We start from the raw sequence: 15493 nt of genomic DNA, 5'->3' as shown, positions 1-15493 counted from the left end.
TTTGAGCTGGCCAGGATTTTAAAGGTTAAACAAAACCAGAGACCCCTAGACTAGCTTCTCCATTAAAATGTAACCTCCATAGACTTCTTTTGTTTTTTGGGGGGGGGAGGGCAGGACAAAGGCTAGTTGGACCTCACTTCTGGTAATTATTTCTCCCATCATGGATTTCTCTGGGGTCAAGCTCCTAGATATTCCCGGGGGTGTGGGTGGACATGGACTGGAATTTTCTTCAGAGCACAGCTCCTGGTTGGCTTTGGCCTAATTCCCCCTGATTTTTCCTCTTTCTGCTCCCTTCCATTTCAATGGCCACAGACCAAAGAAAGGGGCTGCCAACTCCAGGGCCAAGTAGGCACCGAGTGCCACCCCTCCAAGCCCTTCTGAGTTGAGAAGTGACATGAAAGAGGAAGGGATGCTTGTCTGGTGGTGGCTGTGGTTGTTTATGTGCCTTCAAAATGTGATGTTTTTGTTAGGTGAATAGATTAAGACATCCATTTCCACACAATTCATCAACAGAAACCTGGCGGGCTTATGTTTCCAGACCGGGCAGCTTTATACATGGTGGCAATTGAGGACCGGCAGTACAAGGATTTCAAAATCCATTGTGAGTCCACAGACAGTTTAATGTTTCTGTCCATTTCACCAGCATGCCTGCTGTTTCCTAGCCAACTTCTTATTGGGAGATGGGGTATGGATTTTGTTTGAATTACACCAAATATTGCTTTGCTTCAGTTTTCAGACCAAGAATTAAAGCTCACGATGTAAGTTTTGGCACAAAGGTGTCCCATTTAGAAATGAGACCTCCAGCACTGCCAGTAACCTGAAGGCACCACATTTCGTTACGCAGCCGTTGGTCACATCAAAGGGGAACAACTCCTCAGCAGCCTTTCCTTGTAAAACGATTATTGTGCAAATTGGGCAATATGCCGTGCAGCACATCTGTCTTGTTTCTCAATAATTTTTAGCCAGTCTTTTTGTTTGTACTGTAGTTAAATACATCAACAAACAAAAAATCACAGTGCTTTGGTGAATGGCAAAATTAGGAACTTTTAGAGCAGGCGAGGCAGTGAAATGCAAAACACAAACCTATTCACAGAATTTTTTAAATTATTATTTCTGTTGTCACATTTCCTTTTGCGTAATTGAGGTCAAGTCGCTTTTAACTTCAATGTACTGTAGGAGCTGCTTCCTTAAATGAAACCATCCCCTTTGACTGCCTCATTTGCCTTGACAGGGTGGGAGAACGTCTACAGCTTTGACATGACCTGCATCAGAGATGTTGCTATGAAGGAGCCTTTGGTGGACATTGTTGACCCAAAGCAAGTGGTGACCAATGCTTGTTTAATAAAGGTTTGATGCTTTTAAACATATAAACTTTAAAATAATGTCTTCCTTCAAGGCAGTAGTATTTTTTACTCTTTGTGTTTTCATGCTGCTGCTAAATTGTGCCTGTTGATTTTTCTTAAAGAGCCAAGAGCCCTTATCACACAACGATGGCTGAGGGTGGATACGCAGGGTAGCCAAAGTAAATACTTTGTGTTCGAAATATTTATAGCACAGCATGGTCAAAGAGTCAAAATGGAGGCCACGATGGTGTGATGGAGCCCGATTTTGAGGAACTTGGGCCTCTTGGGCTATATGCAGAAAAATTAGCTCAGAATGTTGCTTAGCCTGAAGCAGAGGGTGGAAGTAGCAGGAAGGCAGATTTTGGCTAAGCATCAGAAGAAAGAGTAGACACTATGGCAGAGTGGGGCAGCATCTCAGGAAGTGGTGGACTCTCTGCCATTGCCAACATTTAAGCAGTGGCTCTCTAGATTTTCTATAGGTGCCTCCCCACTGCAGTTCCTGCATCAGCTTAGGGTTGGACCTGATGTGCTCCAAGGCCTCTGCTGGTGCCTTGATTAACGGCGTAAGAAGGCCTTAGCTGAGCATTCCTCATCTGCCCAGCTGTAACTGATTATGGTCTGCACTTTTGCTATCTTGTTGCTGATTGATGTAGTGATACAATTTAGGTTTATTGTACCCCAGAACAATTTCATTTGTGTAGCATTTATTCTCAAGCTTTTATGTCTTTTGCTCCTCTTACGATTTATATTGTTGATTTGCACTTCTTTTAGATATGCATATTCATATTATGATGCTGGTCTAGGGCTGTAATAAGCTTTAACTGGCAAAAATACATGGTGCCCATAGACATATTCCTCAGCAACTGAACTTATGTATGATAGAAGCATAGAAAGCATGATTTGGAAGGGGTCTTCGAGACCCTCTACTCCAAGTCTCTGCTCAGTGCTGGAATCCACTACACCTTCCCCAACAGGTGGCCACCCAGCCCTGGTTTGTAAGCCCCCAGGGAGGGCAGCCCACCACCCTCCTCACCAGATGTTTGCCCTACTTAATCCCTTTCCAGATCAGGAAGTTCCTCCAGCCCGAACCTCCTTCCTTCTCATTTTAACCTTTTCTCCTTTTCCTCTCTCTGCTTTAGCCTAGAACAAGCCTGCACCTGTTGCACCAGACAGTCTTTCAGGTGTTTCTGGGCCATTCTCACATCTCCCTCTGGCCACCTCTCTTGCAAGCTAAACAGGGGTAACTTTAATCATTCCACACCCCGATTCTCTCCTAAACCTGCTCCAGCTTCGCCATGTCCCTTTTAAAGTGCAGGGCTCAGAAACGGACATAGCTGCCAATGTTCTCTCTGCCCAGCGAACACTGCAGTGGAACTGTCCCTCCCATGACCAGACAGGATGCTTTTGCTATTGCATTGCCTTTTTATGCTGCTGCATCACTCGGTTGCTCACGATGGCTGACTAGAATCCTAGATCCTTTTCACATGCACCTCTTCCAGCCAGGCCTCTCCAGCACCAGGCCTGTGCATTCGTTTTGTCAGACCCAGAGGCAGGAGCTTGGACTGGTCACTGTTGAACGCCATCCTGCTGGATCTGGCGCAGGCCTTAGTCCTTGGCTGGCATCCACCCATTCACAGTTCCTCTAGCCCTCCTTCATCCATCTTGTCTACATGACTGTCACGAGACCTGGCCAGACATTTTACTGATATCAAGATGTGCTACATTCGCAACTCTCTCAATGTGGCCTCTAATAAGGAGAGTTTAGACTGGAGTTCAGACAGTTGCTCACAAGAACCAGTTCTGGCTCCTCTTCCAAAATGCTCAGACATGCTGCTTGGCGGCATCTTTTTGCCCCTTGCCCAGCACCAACCTTAATACCAATGGCCTGCATTCTCCTGGTCTTCCACCTTCCTGTTTTGACTGGGACTGTGTTTGCTCTTCTGAGTCTTCTAGCACCTCCCCAGTTCTCAGGAGGCTTTCAAAGATTACAGTCAGAGGTTTTGAGGTGACTTCTGCCCCATCCTTCAACACCTAAGGTGTAATTTGCTTGGCCTTGAGGCTTAAATTTGTTTAAAGTAATAAGGTGGGCACTTATTATGCCTTTATCATTCCTGATCTGCACCTTCTTCTTTCTCAGTCACATTAAGAAAGGTTCTCTGCCTTCTCTAAGAGAAGAACCGTTCCACCTCCACTCCATTCCCTGCAATGGATTCCTCACTTCTAATACAGAAGGCCAACAACCTCCTTGACTCTTCTTTTACTTTGGACATCGTCCTACCCCCCAAAACCTCTCCCTGTTATATTCTGCATTCTTCCCCAGTCTCACCTCACTCTGAGCCTTGGTCTTTATGGCTCTGCCCTTACAGGCTCAAGCTACCGACCTGTCCTCCTTAGTTATCAGCCCAGCTTCCATTCTGGTGTCACCTCCTTTGCTTGTCAAGGACTTTATTGTTCATCCATGCAGACCTCCTAAAGATTTTCCTGTTTTTCCTTTTCATGTAGATCAGTTGTGCCTGTGCTTTCAATACCTCATTTTTCAGGATCTCCTGTTCCCAAAGGTCTTTTTGATTTCTTTATCCTTTAGGATTTCAAGCTATGGTATGCTGCATACCTTTCACCTGAGTTCATTAACTCTACCTTCCTGAAATCCAAGGTAGGTAATGATTTCTCTAGCTTTTCCTCTCCTTGTTATCTTGAACTCAGACATGACATGGTCGCTTTTCCACAAGGTGCCAGAAAAAATTCTCCCTTCTTCTACCTTCTGCAAATGAAACTGTCAGCAAGAGAGGTCAGAAATCTGTTGGAGTTCCCACTCTGAGCTGAGTTCCTTTCCAAGGAATTGTGGGGTACTGAAGGCTCCCATGGCTATTGAAACAGGTTGTCTGAAAATTTGGTGAGTTGATTTGGACAGGCATCGTGCACATCCTTTGCTTTGGTAGGTGGCCTGTGGTAACTCCCACAATAGTATCACATTTGTTTCTTACTCCTTTTAATCTTAGCCAGATGCTTCCCACAGGACTTCCATATTCTGAGACAAGGTTTTCTACACAGGCAAATGACTTTTTTTCATACAAAGACACCCTTTCTTCCTTCTCATTCTTTTGAACCATAATGCCCTTCCAGTTCTATGATCCAGTCCATAACTCCTATTCCACCAGGTCTGGGATAATATCAGATAGTTCCCATATTAAGATAACCATTTCCTCCTGTTTGTTGCCCATACACTGTGCAGTGGGATACAGGAATTGGGGACATCATTACCAGATGCAGCTCCTAGGGCCCAGGAGTTCTGTGCACTGTCACCCTCCTGCTTCTTCAGTCTGAAATCCTCCTGAGAGGTATGCTAGATTCTTGCCAAATACATATTTCTTTGCCCTTGAGTGCAGCCTAAGATTTCCTTACGTGAGCAGTGTAAGCCATGATCTACAAATCTACACCTGTTTCGATGACACCTTCTCCCTAGCCCATTTGTGACTTCCGTGGAACTCAGGCAGTGAATATCCTGAGCATCTTCTTCCTCTGTTTTCCCAGAACCACCATGGAAGATAGGTTGAGCAGAGTGAATGGCCCATAATAATAATAATAATAGTTATTATTATTACTTTTTTGATTTGTATGGCCACCCATCTCATCTAAGCAACTCTGAGCAGCTCACAAGTAAAAAAACCCAATCCAATAAAACCAAGCTAAAAAACCAATATACATACATATAAAAACCACCCATAATCAACTTAAAACAAAAAATCATGATCAGCAGCAGAATCGATCCTTCTGTCAGCTCAAGACAGCCACTGCAATAGCTCCCCACCATTGCCAAACCCCCAGGCACAGCGGCAGAGCCACATCTTCAGGGCCTTCCGATCGAAAGTCCGAGGGGAGTGGTGATCTTCCAAAGGGCAGGAAAGGCCCTCTTCCTGGGTTCTGCCAGATGAGACTCTTTCGTAGATAGGGCCCATAACATGCTTCTCCTGCTGGGACAGGAAGATATAATTGGGGAGAGGCAGTCCCTCAAATAACCTGGTCCCATGCCATATAGATCATAACTAGCACCTTGAATTGAACCTGGAAGCATATTGGCAACCCATGCCGCTCGCAGAGCAGAGGCGTAAACTTCCATATGGATGCCAGATGAGAATTGTCCGGTATGGTTGAGTCTAGACACTGATGGGGTCTGAACTGTCCATTACAGATTGTGATTGACCCAAAGTCTAATCCACAACCACCCCACTGCTCCAGGACCCCCTCAGGGGCATTCCTCTCTCTGACCAGCCTCTCGTCCAGGAACTGGTCTTCTCCCTTTAAACGCATTCATTTGGGCAGCCACGGCTGTATCTTGGGGCAGTGAATTCTTCCAGGCGTGGTGCTTTCCGACATGCCACATAAGCTAAAATCTTCCCGATGTCTGCTTTAGAGCCTTGTGGGTCTCGCTCTGTTTTTCATATATGTCTGTTTCTGTACATGCACCAAAGCCACATTTTATCCCTACACTATATCATAATATAATGACTGGGATAATATGCTAATGGCAATATATTGGCATTACTCTACTGATACGTGGTTTATTAATTAACATGGTTTTACACGGTTACAGTTTTGTAACACAGCTTTGGCTTGCGCATCCTCATCCATGGCTCTGATGATTTTGGCAAGCTGACCCTACCCACTCAGTACTTATGGCTTCTTCTAACCCTCCTCACCCCGTCGGAACATCAGAAACATTTTCATCCGTTCCTCCCAAACTGGGTGTTTGTAAACTCCTGTTGGGCCTGTTTCGTTATGAGAAAGAGTTGAGATGGAAGCCTCGTGCCAAAACACACCGGGGAGACAAAGGCCAAAGGCAACCCGCGGCAGAGCTGTGCAATGCTGTGAAGTGAGTTCCATCACTGGGCTTCTGTGTGTGCAGCTCCTTGAAGGCTGTTTGTGTGCTTGTGCCAAAAAGTGCACTGCAGCTCATGTGCGCAGGGACTTCTGTTTGGCTACGAAAAGAAGAAGACCAGCTATTTTCCCTTAAGTGTTTGCCCTGTTTGAGACAATAGATACCATTTGATGATGAAAGCTTTGGAGCTTCTGCTGTTCAGAGCCTGCTGTTCCCATTTATTCCCGCTTCCAGAAAATGTAACGCTGGCAGGCCAAGTGAACTCACTGTTTAAGAAACAAAAATTTGCAGGCAGTGAAAAGAAAACGTGGAGGGCAGCACTGCAGCACTAAGGAAACATTATGGCCTGCGTTGGAAAAACTCTACCATGGGGGGTGAGGGGAGGAGAATGAGCGGGGCTGGCAGTAAAGGTTAGATTAGTTCTGAATGAATTTAGGTTATTTCCCATAGTAAAGCTCAGCTAGAATTTCAAATGACTGTAGATCGTACCATTTTATACCCAGAGCCTGTTGAGACAAGACCACAGCAAAGTCCGTTGAGAGTAGCTAAAGGGTTGCTATTTTAATCCAATGAGTTAAGAGCTTAAAGTGTAGAGCTTTTTAGTTTTCCAAGCTGGAAATCAGTTCTTTCTTTTGGTCCTGTCACTGTAGGGATGCAGCTAATTTTTTCTTAGTCCTGTTTCACACGCACACACATGTGGATGCACACACACAGACACCCCGTGGAGCAAGGCAGAGTAGCCGGGCTAAGCCATTGTGAGCTTGCCACTTGCTGCTTGCTTGTTATTTTGCTTCAGCAATTCAGCAAACAATTCAGCAACTTGGGCTATTGAGTGTGAGCGGGACGCTCTCTGAGGGCTTCAGAAACGTCTGCAAGCAAGCAGGGGACTGAGGTGAAAAGGAATTATTTCCACTTCCATCAAACATATATCGTTAAAGCAGCTTGGTGATATTAAAATTATTTTTTTTAAAAAATAAAATTGGCAATTGAGCAACACACTTTGAGCATTAAATTGCATACTTCCCAGCCCAAGTAATTTTACTGTGAACCATTTCAGTTCAATTAATTTGCCAGGGGGTTTTGGATTGAGAACAAACATGATGAACTTAAAAGTGCAGTGGATTATATTAATCTTCAGCCATAAAACATTGGAAGGGATGGAACAAAGGTGCTTATATTTAAAACATACTGAATGTGTATTGTGCTGTGAAATCTGAACTAATGTATCTCATAGCTCCTGTTCCTTTTGAATTTTAAACAAGATCTTCTGGCTGGGTTGGGCTGTTCTTATAAGGCACATTTTAAACACTGCAGCCTGGGAAATTCAGGGTGACTCAGGTAACCTCTTCTCCATCTCTCCATCCATGCAGGATGTTGACCTTTACACCGTGAAGCCAGAAGACCTGGCCTTCACCTCGGCCTTTTGCCTCCAGATTCAGCGCAATGACTACATTCATGCCTTGGTCACATATTTTAATATAGAATTTACAAAGTGCCATAAGAAAATTGGGTTTTCCACAGGTAAATTATTTTCTTTTTTACTCATCCAGCATTTCTTTTCTTGTGCTAATTCATTTCTTGTACACTGAATGTTCAGTTCTCTGGACGATGAATTTGCTTGGATGTCTTAGTTTCAGCCTTGCCCTGTGGTTGGCACTGAATTATTGCCCATTTCATGGGGAGCTAGAAACTGGCATTGTTGGCTGCTTTGGGAGCAAAACAGGACTTCTGGCTCTGACGTGGCGTCTCACAATGCCGGAAAAAAGACACTCTCCAACTGAAGCCTAAAAGCGATGGCTTGTGTGAAAAATGCGCTGCACGTGCAGTTACAGAATTATTATTTTAACCAGTTTGTAACATATTTTTCATTTTTACTGTTGTGTGTACTGCTGGGGTGGGGTGGGGTGGGGGGTGGGGGGTGGGGTGTCCCGTCAAAGAAATTCTCACAGTTCAGCCCAAAATGCAAGCACATAATCTGCAACCAGGCTGTGCCGTAAGGACCTCTTTTTCACCCAGAGGGAACATTATTCCGGAGAAGCCCCCTCCCGTCCTGCTGCCCTGCTCCTTCATTGGGCCTGCAGCTCAGGAGGGTCAGCCCTAAGGCGCTTCTCCTTCTGCTTAGTCTCCAGCCCGTGTGTGCCCAAGCCAACCTGTTTTGTTTTTTTTAAGATTCTTTCAATTTGAACAAAAATGGGAAGATAGCAAGCTTTAAATCCGAGGAACAGCCTCAAGCCTCATCCTCCTTTTCCACAAAGTTCCTGGGACTCACATGGGTGCCACAGACATTCTCAGAAGATGGGCTGATGACACCCTGCAGCTCTCTGGGCGTGTCCTGTTCACCTGCTGGAAGCAAGAGGGAATGTTCTGGAGAAGTGGGGGACTAGGGGACTACCCAGGCCTGGCTAGATATTCACCTTTTCCAAAGGCCACCTCCCCCTTCCTGCTCTTCACCTGGGGGCGGTTTCTTCTCCTATTCCCCCCCTCCACCAGGGTCACTCTTCTTTTAATGTCGGTAATTTAGTAACTACAGGTAGTCCTCACTTAATGACCATTCGTTTAGCGATGGTTCAGACTTACAATAGTGCTGAAAAAACCGACTTACAACTGGTGCTCACACTTACGACCGTCAGTGTCCCCACGGTCACGTGATCATGCTTTGGGCACTTGGCAACTGGTTCACATTTATGAGTTGCAGCCTCCCGTGATCACGTGATCACCATTTTCAACCTTCCTGGCTGGCTTCTGACAAGCAAAATCAATGGGGAACTACGTGTTTCTCTTAAGACCATGTGGTTTGCTTAATGACTGCCGCAAAAAATGTCGTAAAATTGGGTTGGATTCGCTTAATGACCACTTTGCTTAGCAACCGAAATTCCGGTCCCAATTGTGGTTGTTAAGCAAGGACTACCTGTAGAAATATTAGAACTTGCACAAGTGAATTTTGATTATATGAGTCAGTTATATGAAAACACACAGTCAAAAGGTTATCTATCTTCAGTAAAGTAACCCCTGGTTTGGTGAACGCCTTTTAATCAGTCCAAGCTATTAACTCTCTACGTGCCAGATTTCAAGTTCCGAGACTCCAGGATTGGCCGGAACTACCTGTGTGAAGGTGCTCTTCCTCCCTTGGAAACAGGAAGGGCCTTCCTGATAGCGACCTCACAGCCTGGGTCGCTCTGTGCCACGATGCCCAGCAGGCTGCATCTCTGCAGAACCCCTCCCACCCCAAAGCACCCCCTGGATGAACCCAGGGCACCCTCAAGCATGACGGAGCAGCCTCTCGAGTTGCGGCCCCAGGCTGGGAGTGTGGAAGGGGGGGGATTTCCTCAATGTGCGTGCATGCGCCTCACACCTCGTGGCAGCTGACAAAAGGCAGAACAAAAGCAGAATACCAAACGTTAAAAATACAGGTCGACGTTAATGATAAATGAAATACTAAATCACCCAAGAGTTCAAAGCCTAATGCAAGAGATGCATCTTTACCGGGTTCTTGAACCCTGAGCCAGCAGAAGCCAAGCATAATTCCTGAGACAAAACGTTCCAGCCTGAGAGCAATGCAGGCAAGGGATCTCCCAGATGCCCACTGAGAGCACGGCCCCTTCCAAAGGGCCTCTCCTGCAAATCAGCTGTGGGCAGGGTGGAACCAGGAAGGCCAGCCCCTTGGCTGGTTAAGCCCTACGCCCTTGAGGCCTTGGAAGGTCAGCAACCGCAGACAGAATTGTGCCTGGCAAGCAGCTGGCAAGCAAGGCAGATCTTTGGGCCTGCCGCTGTAGGACCCCTGTAGGGGTCTGTCAGCTGCCCGGCTGCCACAACTGTACCAACTGCAGTTTCTGGATTCCTTCAAAGGTGGCTCTATTGACAGCATGTTGCTATAGCAAAGATAAGATGTGAGCAAGGCATGACTTTATTCTTAAATACACACTGACCTTACTCATTCTTTATTTTGCAGGAATAGATAAACACGAATAAAGCAAGTATTTTGAAAGCCAACATTAACAGAGCTTGGGTAAAACCTACTGGGTGATCAGATCAACTGGCTGTAAAAACATTACGGTTGCCAAGCTTTGTACATTTAGGTGGAAGTAAAATTACTGAACTGAGCTTAGGTTATCTCCGAGCACTGCTTCACAGGACTGCCTTGTCAGATAATCTGCAGGTAAACAAAGAGTTTCTAAAAGGAGCCCAATGTATCTTTTTCATAGCTCCAGATGCGCCTTACACTCACTGGAAGCAAACGGTCTTCTACCTGGAGGACTATCTGACGGTCAGAAGAGGGGAAGAAATCTATGGAACTATATCCATGAAACCAAATGAAAAAAATGAGGTAAGTTAGGTTGGTGTATTTGAATTTCGGTGTCCAGCCCGGGCAACTGGTTTCAGGGACAGGGTTTTAGAGGCATTTTTCAAACAAGTTAGATCTACAGAAGAATTTTATCACTGATCAAGTAAACGGCAGTAAAACATCTGGGGAAATACCTACTGTTATCTCCTAAGCCACCAGTGGCAAGTTTCTCACATTTACAGGTAGTCCTCGACCTATGACCATTTGTTCAGCAACCATTCAAAGTTATGACGGCACTGAACTGAACGAATGGTGGTTATGGTTATGACGGGTCCTTGGAGTTCCGGCCATCCCAGGACCCCTGTGGTCACGTGATCGTGATCTGGGTGCTTGGCAACCGGCTCACACTTGCAACTGGTTGCAGTGCCCTGCGATCACGTGATCGCCATTTGCGAGCTTCACTGCTGGTCCCCCCAGAAAGTCAACGGGAAGGTCTCAAGTTGCTCAGGCAAATCTCTCCCCCCACGCACGCTCCCCAGTGCCTCTGTGCTTGGACCACCGCAGCCACTTACGCACCCCCCGCACCCTCCCCAACCTTCCCTCACACCCCCAAAACACAACCTTTACAACCTCATTGATTAGCAATGGAAATTCCAGTCCCAATTGCCGTTGTAAGTTGAGGACTGCCTGTATTCATGTGACAAGGTACTCCAAGAAATGGCCGATTGGCTCATCTCATCCCACCAGTTGGGAACCTGGGTCTTTGGCTTGGCTGACGTGCGCCTGCGTTTGGTAAAGGAGACCCATTTCTGAGTTCCTCCTTCCCAAACTCTTGTGAGCGGCACGGCCTGGCCTCTCCCCCGGTGTTCAGCTTGGTTGGGCGAGTGAGGTTGTCTTCTCTCGGGGCCCTTTGCTTTGCTGTTCAGGGAAGGAGCACCGGTTGTGGGAGGGTGCCACCTTCCCCGGCTTGCTCCTGCACTAAGGCGCGAGACATCAGCTGCTCCGACCGCAATGGTACCAAGCCGCTGGACGTCAGTGAGAGTCAGGACAGTGCGGGGAAAGACATCCGAGGTGCTGAGCCAACGCTTCGAGGTTGTCACTGGAAGTAAACACGAAATCAGCCTTGAGAGCCCCCAGTTGCAGGATACCCTGTCCCTGCTAAAGCAAATGTTTCTGACTTTCCTCGAGTGCAAAAGAATTTCCTCTTGGCCCTTTTGCTAACAAAACAGCAGCCTCGATGTCCCGCTTTGCTCTCGGAGTGCTCCAGCTGGCTCTCCGATAAGCCTGACCAGCCTGGAAAATGCTCAGATCAGGTTCCTTTATCACAGCGGCTCAGCTTAGAGCCAGCAGGCCACGACTTTGATCCGAGATACCAATAAGGTACATTTTGCTGCACCCCCCTGTAGATTGTCCCCCGACCGGAGGACTCTGTTGAGGAATTTATCCTTTTATTTCAAAATTTTCAAAATTCTTTCAGCTCAGCAGGACTTTGGGTAAAAGGTAAAGGTTTCCCTTGACGTAAAGTCCAGTCGAGTCCGACTCTAGGGGGCGGTGCTCATCTCCGTTTCTAAGCCTTGGAGCCGGCGTTGTCCATAGGACACTTCCGGGTCATGTGGCCAGCATGACGACACGGAACTCCGTTACCTTCCCACCGAAGCGGTACCTATTGATCTACTCACATTTGCATGTTTTCGAACTGCTAGGTTTTGGGATACCACAGGCTAACCTAGCTGGGGTGTGCAATTTGCACAATGTCCTCCTGCTCCATAAAGCCGTTTCTGGGCACCCTTCCCGGCAGGAGCAAGTGGACGGGCTGTTGGGCCAGGGCAGTACTGCAGTCCCACTTTGCCTCGAAGTGCAGGGAGCACAGCCACTCCCCCAGGAAGAGTGAAGGCTCTCTGTGGGACTCTCCCCGCGTGGGACGCAGCAGCTGACTTCCCCCTGCCTGGACAGAAGTGCTCTGGGCTGGGCAAGGCCACGCTCCTGCTTCAGCACGTGGCTTTTTCCTCCACGCAGGGGCCATGGAGGAAGAGGGGGGCTCCTCCTTCAGGAACACGGGTGGCATCAAGAGCTGCAGGGGGAGGGCTCCAGCCTGCACATCTCAGCCTCTGGCGTCCTCCAGCTGCGGCCAAGGGGATGGGATCCGACTCCTTGGCTTGATCTGGTTCCTTCCTGCCCCTTCCACCAGCAACAGAAGCCTTCTCAAAATTGTATCCGGGGGCTGCCTTGCCACTCCCCTGTTCAGACAGTACACAAACACCAGCATGAAGGAACAGCAAACTCTGGCGCCAAAATGCCTTCATTTGAAAATGATGCCCAGGAATTCTGGAACCCCTTTGCAGGCTCAGTGCTTAAACATGAGGTGTACCCTGGATCCGGAGTAGGCCCAACACGGATCTAAAAGCTGTATTAGATGTCGCTGAGCAGTTAACACTTTTGAGACTCAAAGCATTGCACTCGCATTTTCCCCCCTGCAAAGATTGGTGCATCACCCCTGAGCATCACCTCCCAAGTGTGCGCTCTTGACCACCAGGCCTCCTCTAGTTCAGTGGGTAAGCCTCGGGGTCTGATGTCTGCATTTTTTACAGCGGGACCTGGATTTCACGGTGGACTTGGATTTTAAAGGGCAGCTCTGCGAGGCCTCTGTGTCTAATGACTATAAGATGCGCTAACGAGCAGAGCAGCCGTCTTCGGAAGAGGGACAGCAGCATGGGTCTGAACCTGGCACAGCAGAGGCGGCCTGTTGCTGGCAGAACCGTCGCCCCTCAGATCCCTGGACCCGGAGGTTGCTCGTCTCCTCTCCCTGCCAAGACCGCACAGGAGTAGCAAGAGCCCACCTTTCGAGGACTGTCTACCTTTCTCTTTTATAGGCTGGTATGATGTTGACTCGTATCCCAACACATTTAAGGGGCACCATGTTGGGGAAACTTAAGATTTTTTTAAAAAATACCACATGCATACCACTAATATTAACGTACTTGTATTATTTTTCGCAAGCTTTGCATGCTTTTATACAATCTTGGAATATATATTCCTAAATTTGTTTTAGGAAATCAGCCTCCTCTTCTTATGACATCCCGTCCAATTGTGCCACTCAAACGAAGTGCCAAGGCAGAGGTGTCGATTTCCATTATTTTGAGGTCAGAAATAAAAAATTGAAATGCATCCCCTAAAATAAGCTTAACAGGCTTTAAAAAATCCTTTACACCCACTGTAACGTTCTGGGCCCTCCAGCAGTCACTCAATGAGTCTAGAAACTTGGGCTTTTAACTGTTTTAATGAAGCAAAGCATCCATTGTACATTCAAAGTTGCAAATGAGCTCTTTCCCAAGCATTCTACAGTTTAAACTCAAAACCACTAATTCCCCCCTTTCCACCCACCAAGTGCCACTCCCTGCGCCAACAGATAGCTTGGATGGTATATGGCCAGATGACCTTGTGCAATAGGGGTTTAGCCTAAACAACATGTTTCACACTCCAATCTGGCTCCCCTTCCCTGTTGGCAACCTTCAGTCTGCTGACACGGATTTGATGAAGATGGATGTGATAGGATAAGGTGTTTTGTGAACATCTGAGCGGGGAGTCCGACACCCTCCTCCCCAAAAAGCAAGCAAGAAAGAAGAACATCCCAGCTCACTCACTTGCGTGGTCTGACACGGTGGGCCCCTGCACCGCTGTTGCCCCCGCACCCTCGCTTTCTGCTTTGGAAGCAGCTACTAAGAGGACGCGGAGGGTACAAACGGAGAATAAGGCTCCCGCTTGCAATAATTGTCTCGTTTTAAAACAGAAATCTCTTGGAATGTGATGGGTTTCTCATTACGTCGGTCCACAGAGATCAGCCGGCAAGCCTAAAAATACGTGTCGCTGAAACAGTCGTCAGAAATGTGTGCGCGGACGGCTGTTTGCTTACGCGCCGCGACAGCCAGAATCACTCCCGCACGTCCATGCGCGCCCGGAAGGGGGTTCACGGAGCGGTGCCGTTCCCAGCGAGCGTGCGCGTCGCGTCCCCCGGCCCGGAGCGCGGAAGGTCCGCGGGGCACGCGCTGCCCTTCCTCGAGCCGGGCTGCTCCTCCTCCGAGGCCGGCGGGGCGAAGACCCCCCGCGCCCCCGAGGACCGTCGCGGCCGCACGACGTGGCTCCCCGCCCGCCCGCCCGGCCCGGAGCAGACCCGGGGGCGGGGGCGGGGGCGGGCCCCTTTCCGCGGGGGGGGGTCTACAGACCCTCCGCCCCGGGTGGCGGGCAGCCGCCGCCGCCGCCGCAGGGAACGGCCGGCAGCTCCGCCCCGCGGCGCCTGGGCCAGAGCACGGCGAGGAGGTCCCGCGAGGGCGCCCGGCGCCGCCCCCTCCCCGCCCGGCGCCGCCGATTGGCCCGCCGGGCGCGCCCCGCCGGCCCGCCATTGGCTGCTCCGCCCACGTGACCGCAGCGTGCTCGCCGGCGCGAAATTCAAACCGACCCGCGGAGCCGCGCCGGCCCTGCCGCGCAGCCCGTTGGAGACCACCGCGCAGCCAGGGAGGGGGTGGGGCCAGGGCGGGTCGCGCGGCGCGAAGGGGACCCCCTGGCCGCTCAGCCCAGTCCGCGGGGTCCTGCCGAGGCGGGGCGGCCCCGAAGAGCCGGCGGGGCCCCCCTCCTCACCGTCTCCCGGTCCGCCCGGGGCCGAGCCTCCCGCCGAAGGGGGCCCGACCGGGCGGCGCGCGTGTTCCCGGGCCCGTCCCGCCTCCCGATGACGACCCGGCGGGCGCCCCAGGATGAAGAGCCGCTCCCGCCCGCCCCTGATCCTCAAGAAGAGGCGGCCCGCACTTGCTGGGAGCCCCGCGGGGGAGCACGAGGCAGCCCGGCGCCGAGCCGGCCGGGAGCAGCGGGAGCCAGCGGGCGCCGCGCCGCCCTCCTCCCGGCGCCCGCCCGCCGAGACCGCCGGGAGTGACCGCCGCGCCCCGCCAAGCGCGGGAGCTGCTGCTCCGGAGGGCCCCGGCGGCGTTGGCGTTGGCCTCGCCC

General features: G+C 49.6%; 2 protein-coding genes across 2 annotated transcripts in view; both read left to right on the top strand.

Moving 5' to 3' along the window:
* Window positions 1-13234, top strand: part of PRMT8 (protein arginine methyltransferase 8) — a 38072-nt gene extending 24838 nt beyond the window's left edge. Inside the window, exons 6-10 of the mRNA XM_063309238.1 lie at window positions 514-601; window positions 1232-1347; window positions 7590-7740; window positions 10422-10543; window positions 13090-13234. Of these exons, the coding sequence (XP_063165308.1) occupies window positions 514-601; window positions 1232-1347; window positions 7590-7740; window positions 10422-10543; window positions 13090-13173 (561 nt within the window). The 3' untranslated portion in view covers window positions 13174-13234. The remainder of the gene's footprint in view (window positions 1-513; window positions 602-1231; window positions 1348-7589; window positions 7741-10421; window positions 10544-13089) is intronic.
* Window positions 1-15493, top strand: part of TSPAN9 (tetraspanin 9) — a 261741-nt gene that overhangs the window by 93466 nt on the left and 152782 nt on the right. The gene's annotated exons all lie outside the window — the stretch shown is intronic.

This window comes from Candoia aspera, chromosome 7 (assembly GCF_035149785.1).
Source record: "Candoia aspera isolate rCanAsp1 chromosome 7, rCanAsp1.hap2, whole genome shotgun sequence".
Taxonomy (NCBI): domain Eukaryota; kingdom Metazoa; phylum Chordata; class Lepidosauria; order Squamata; family Boidae; genus Candoia; species Candoia aspera.
Note: the sequence above shows the minus strand (reverse complement) of the source record. Positions and strands in the feature narration are given on the sequence as shown.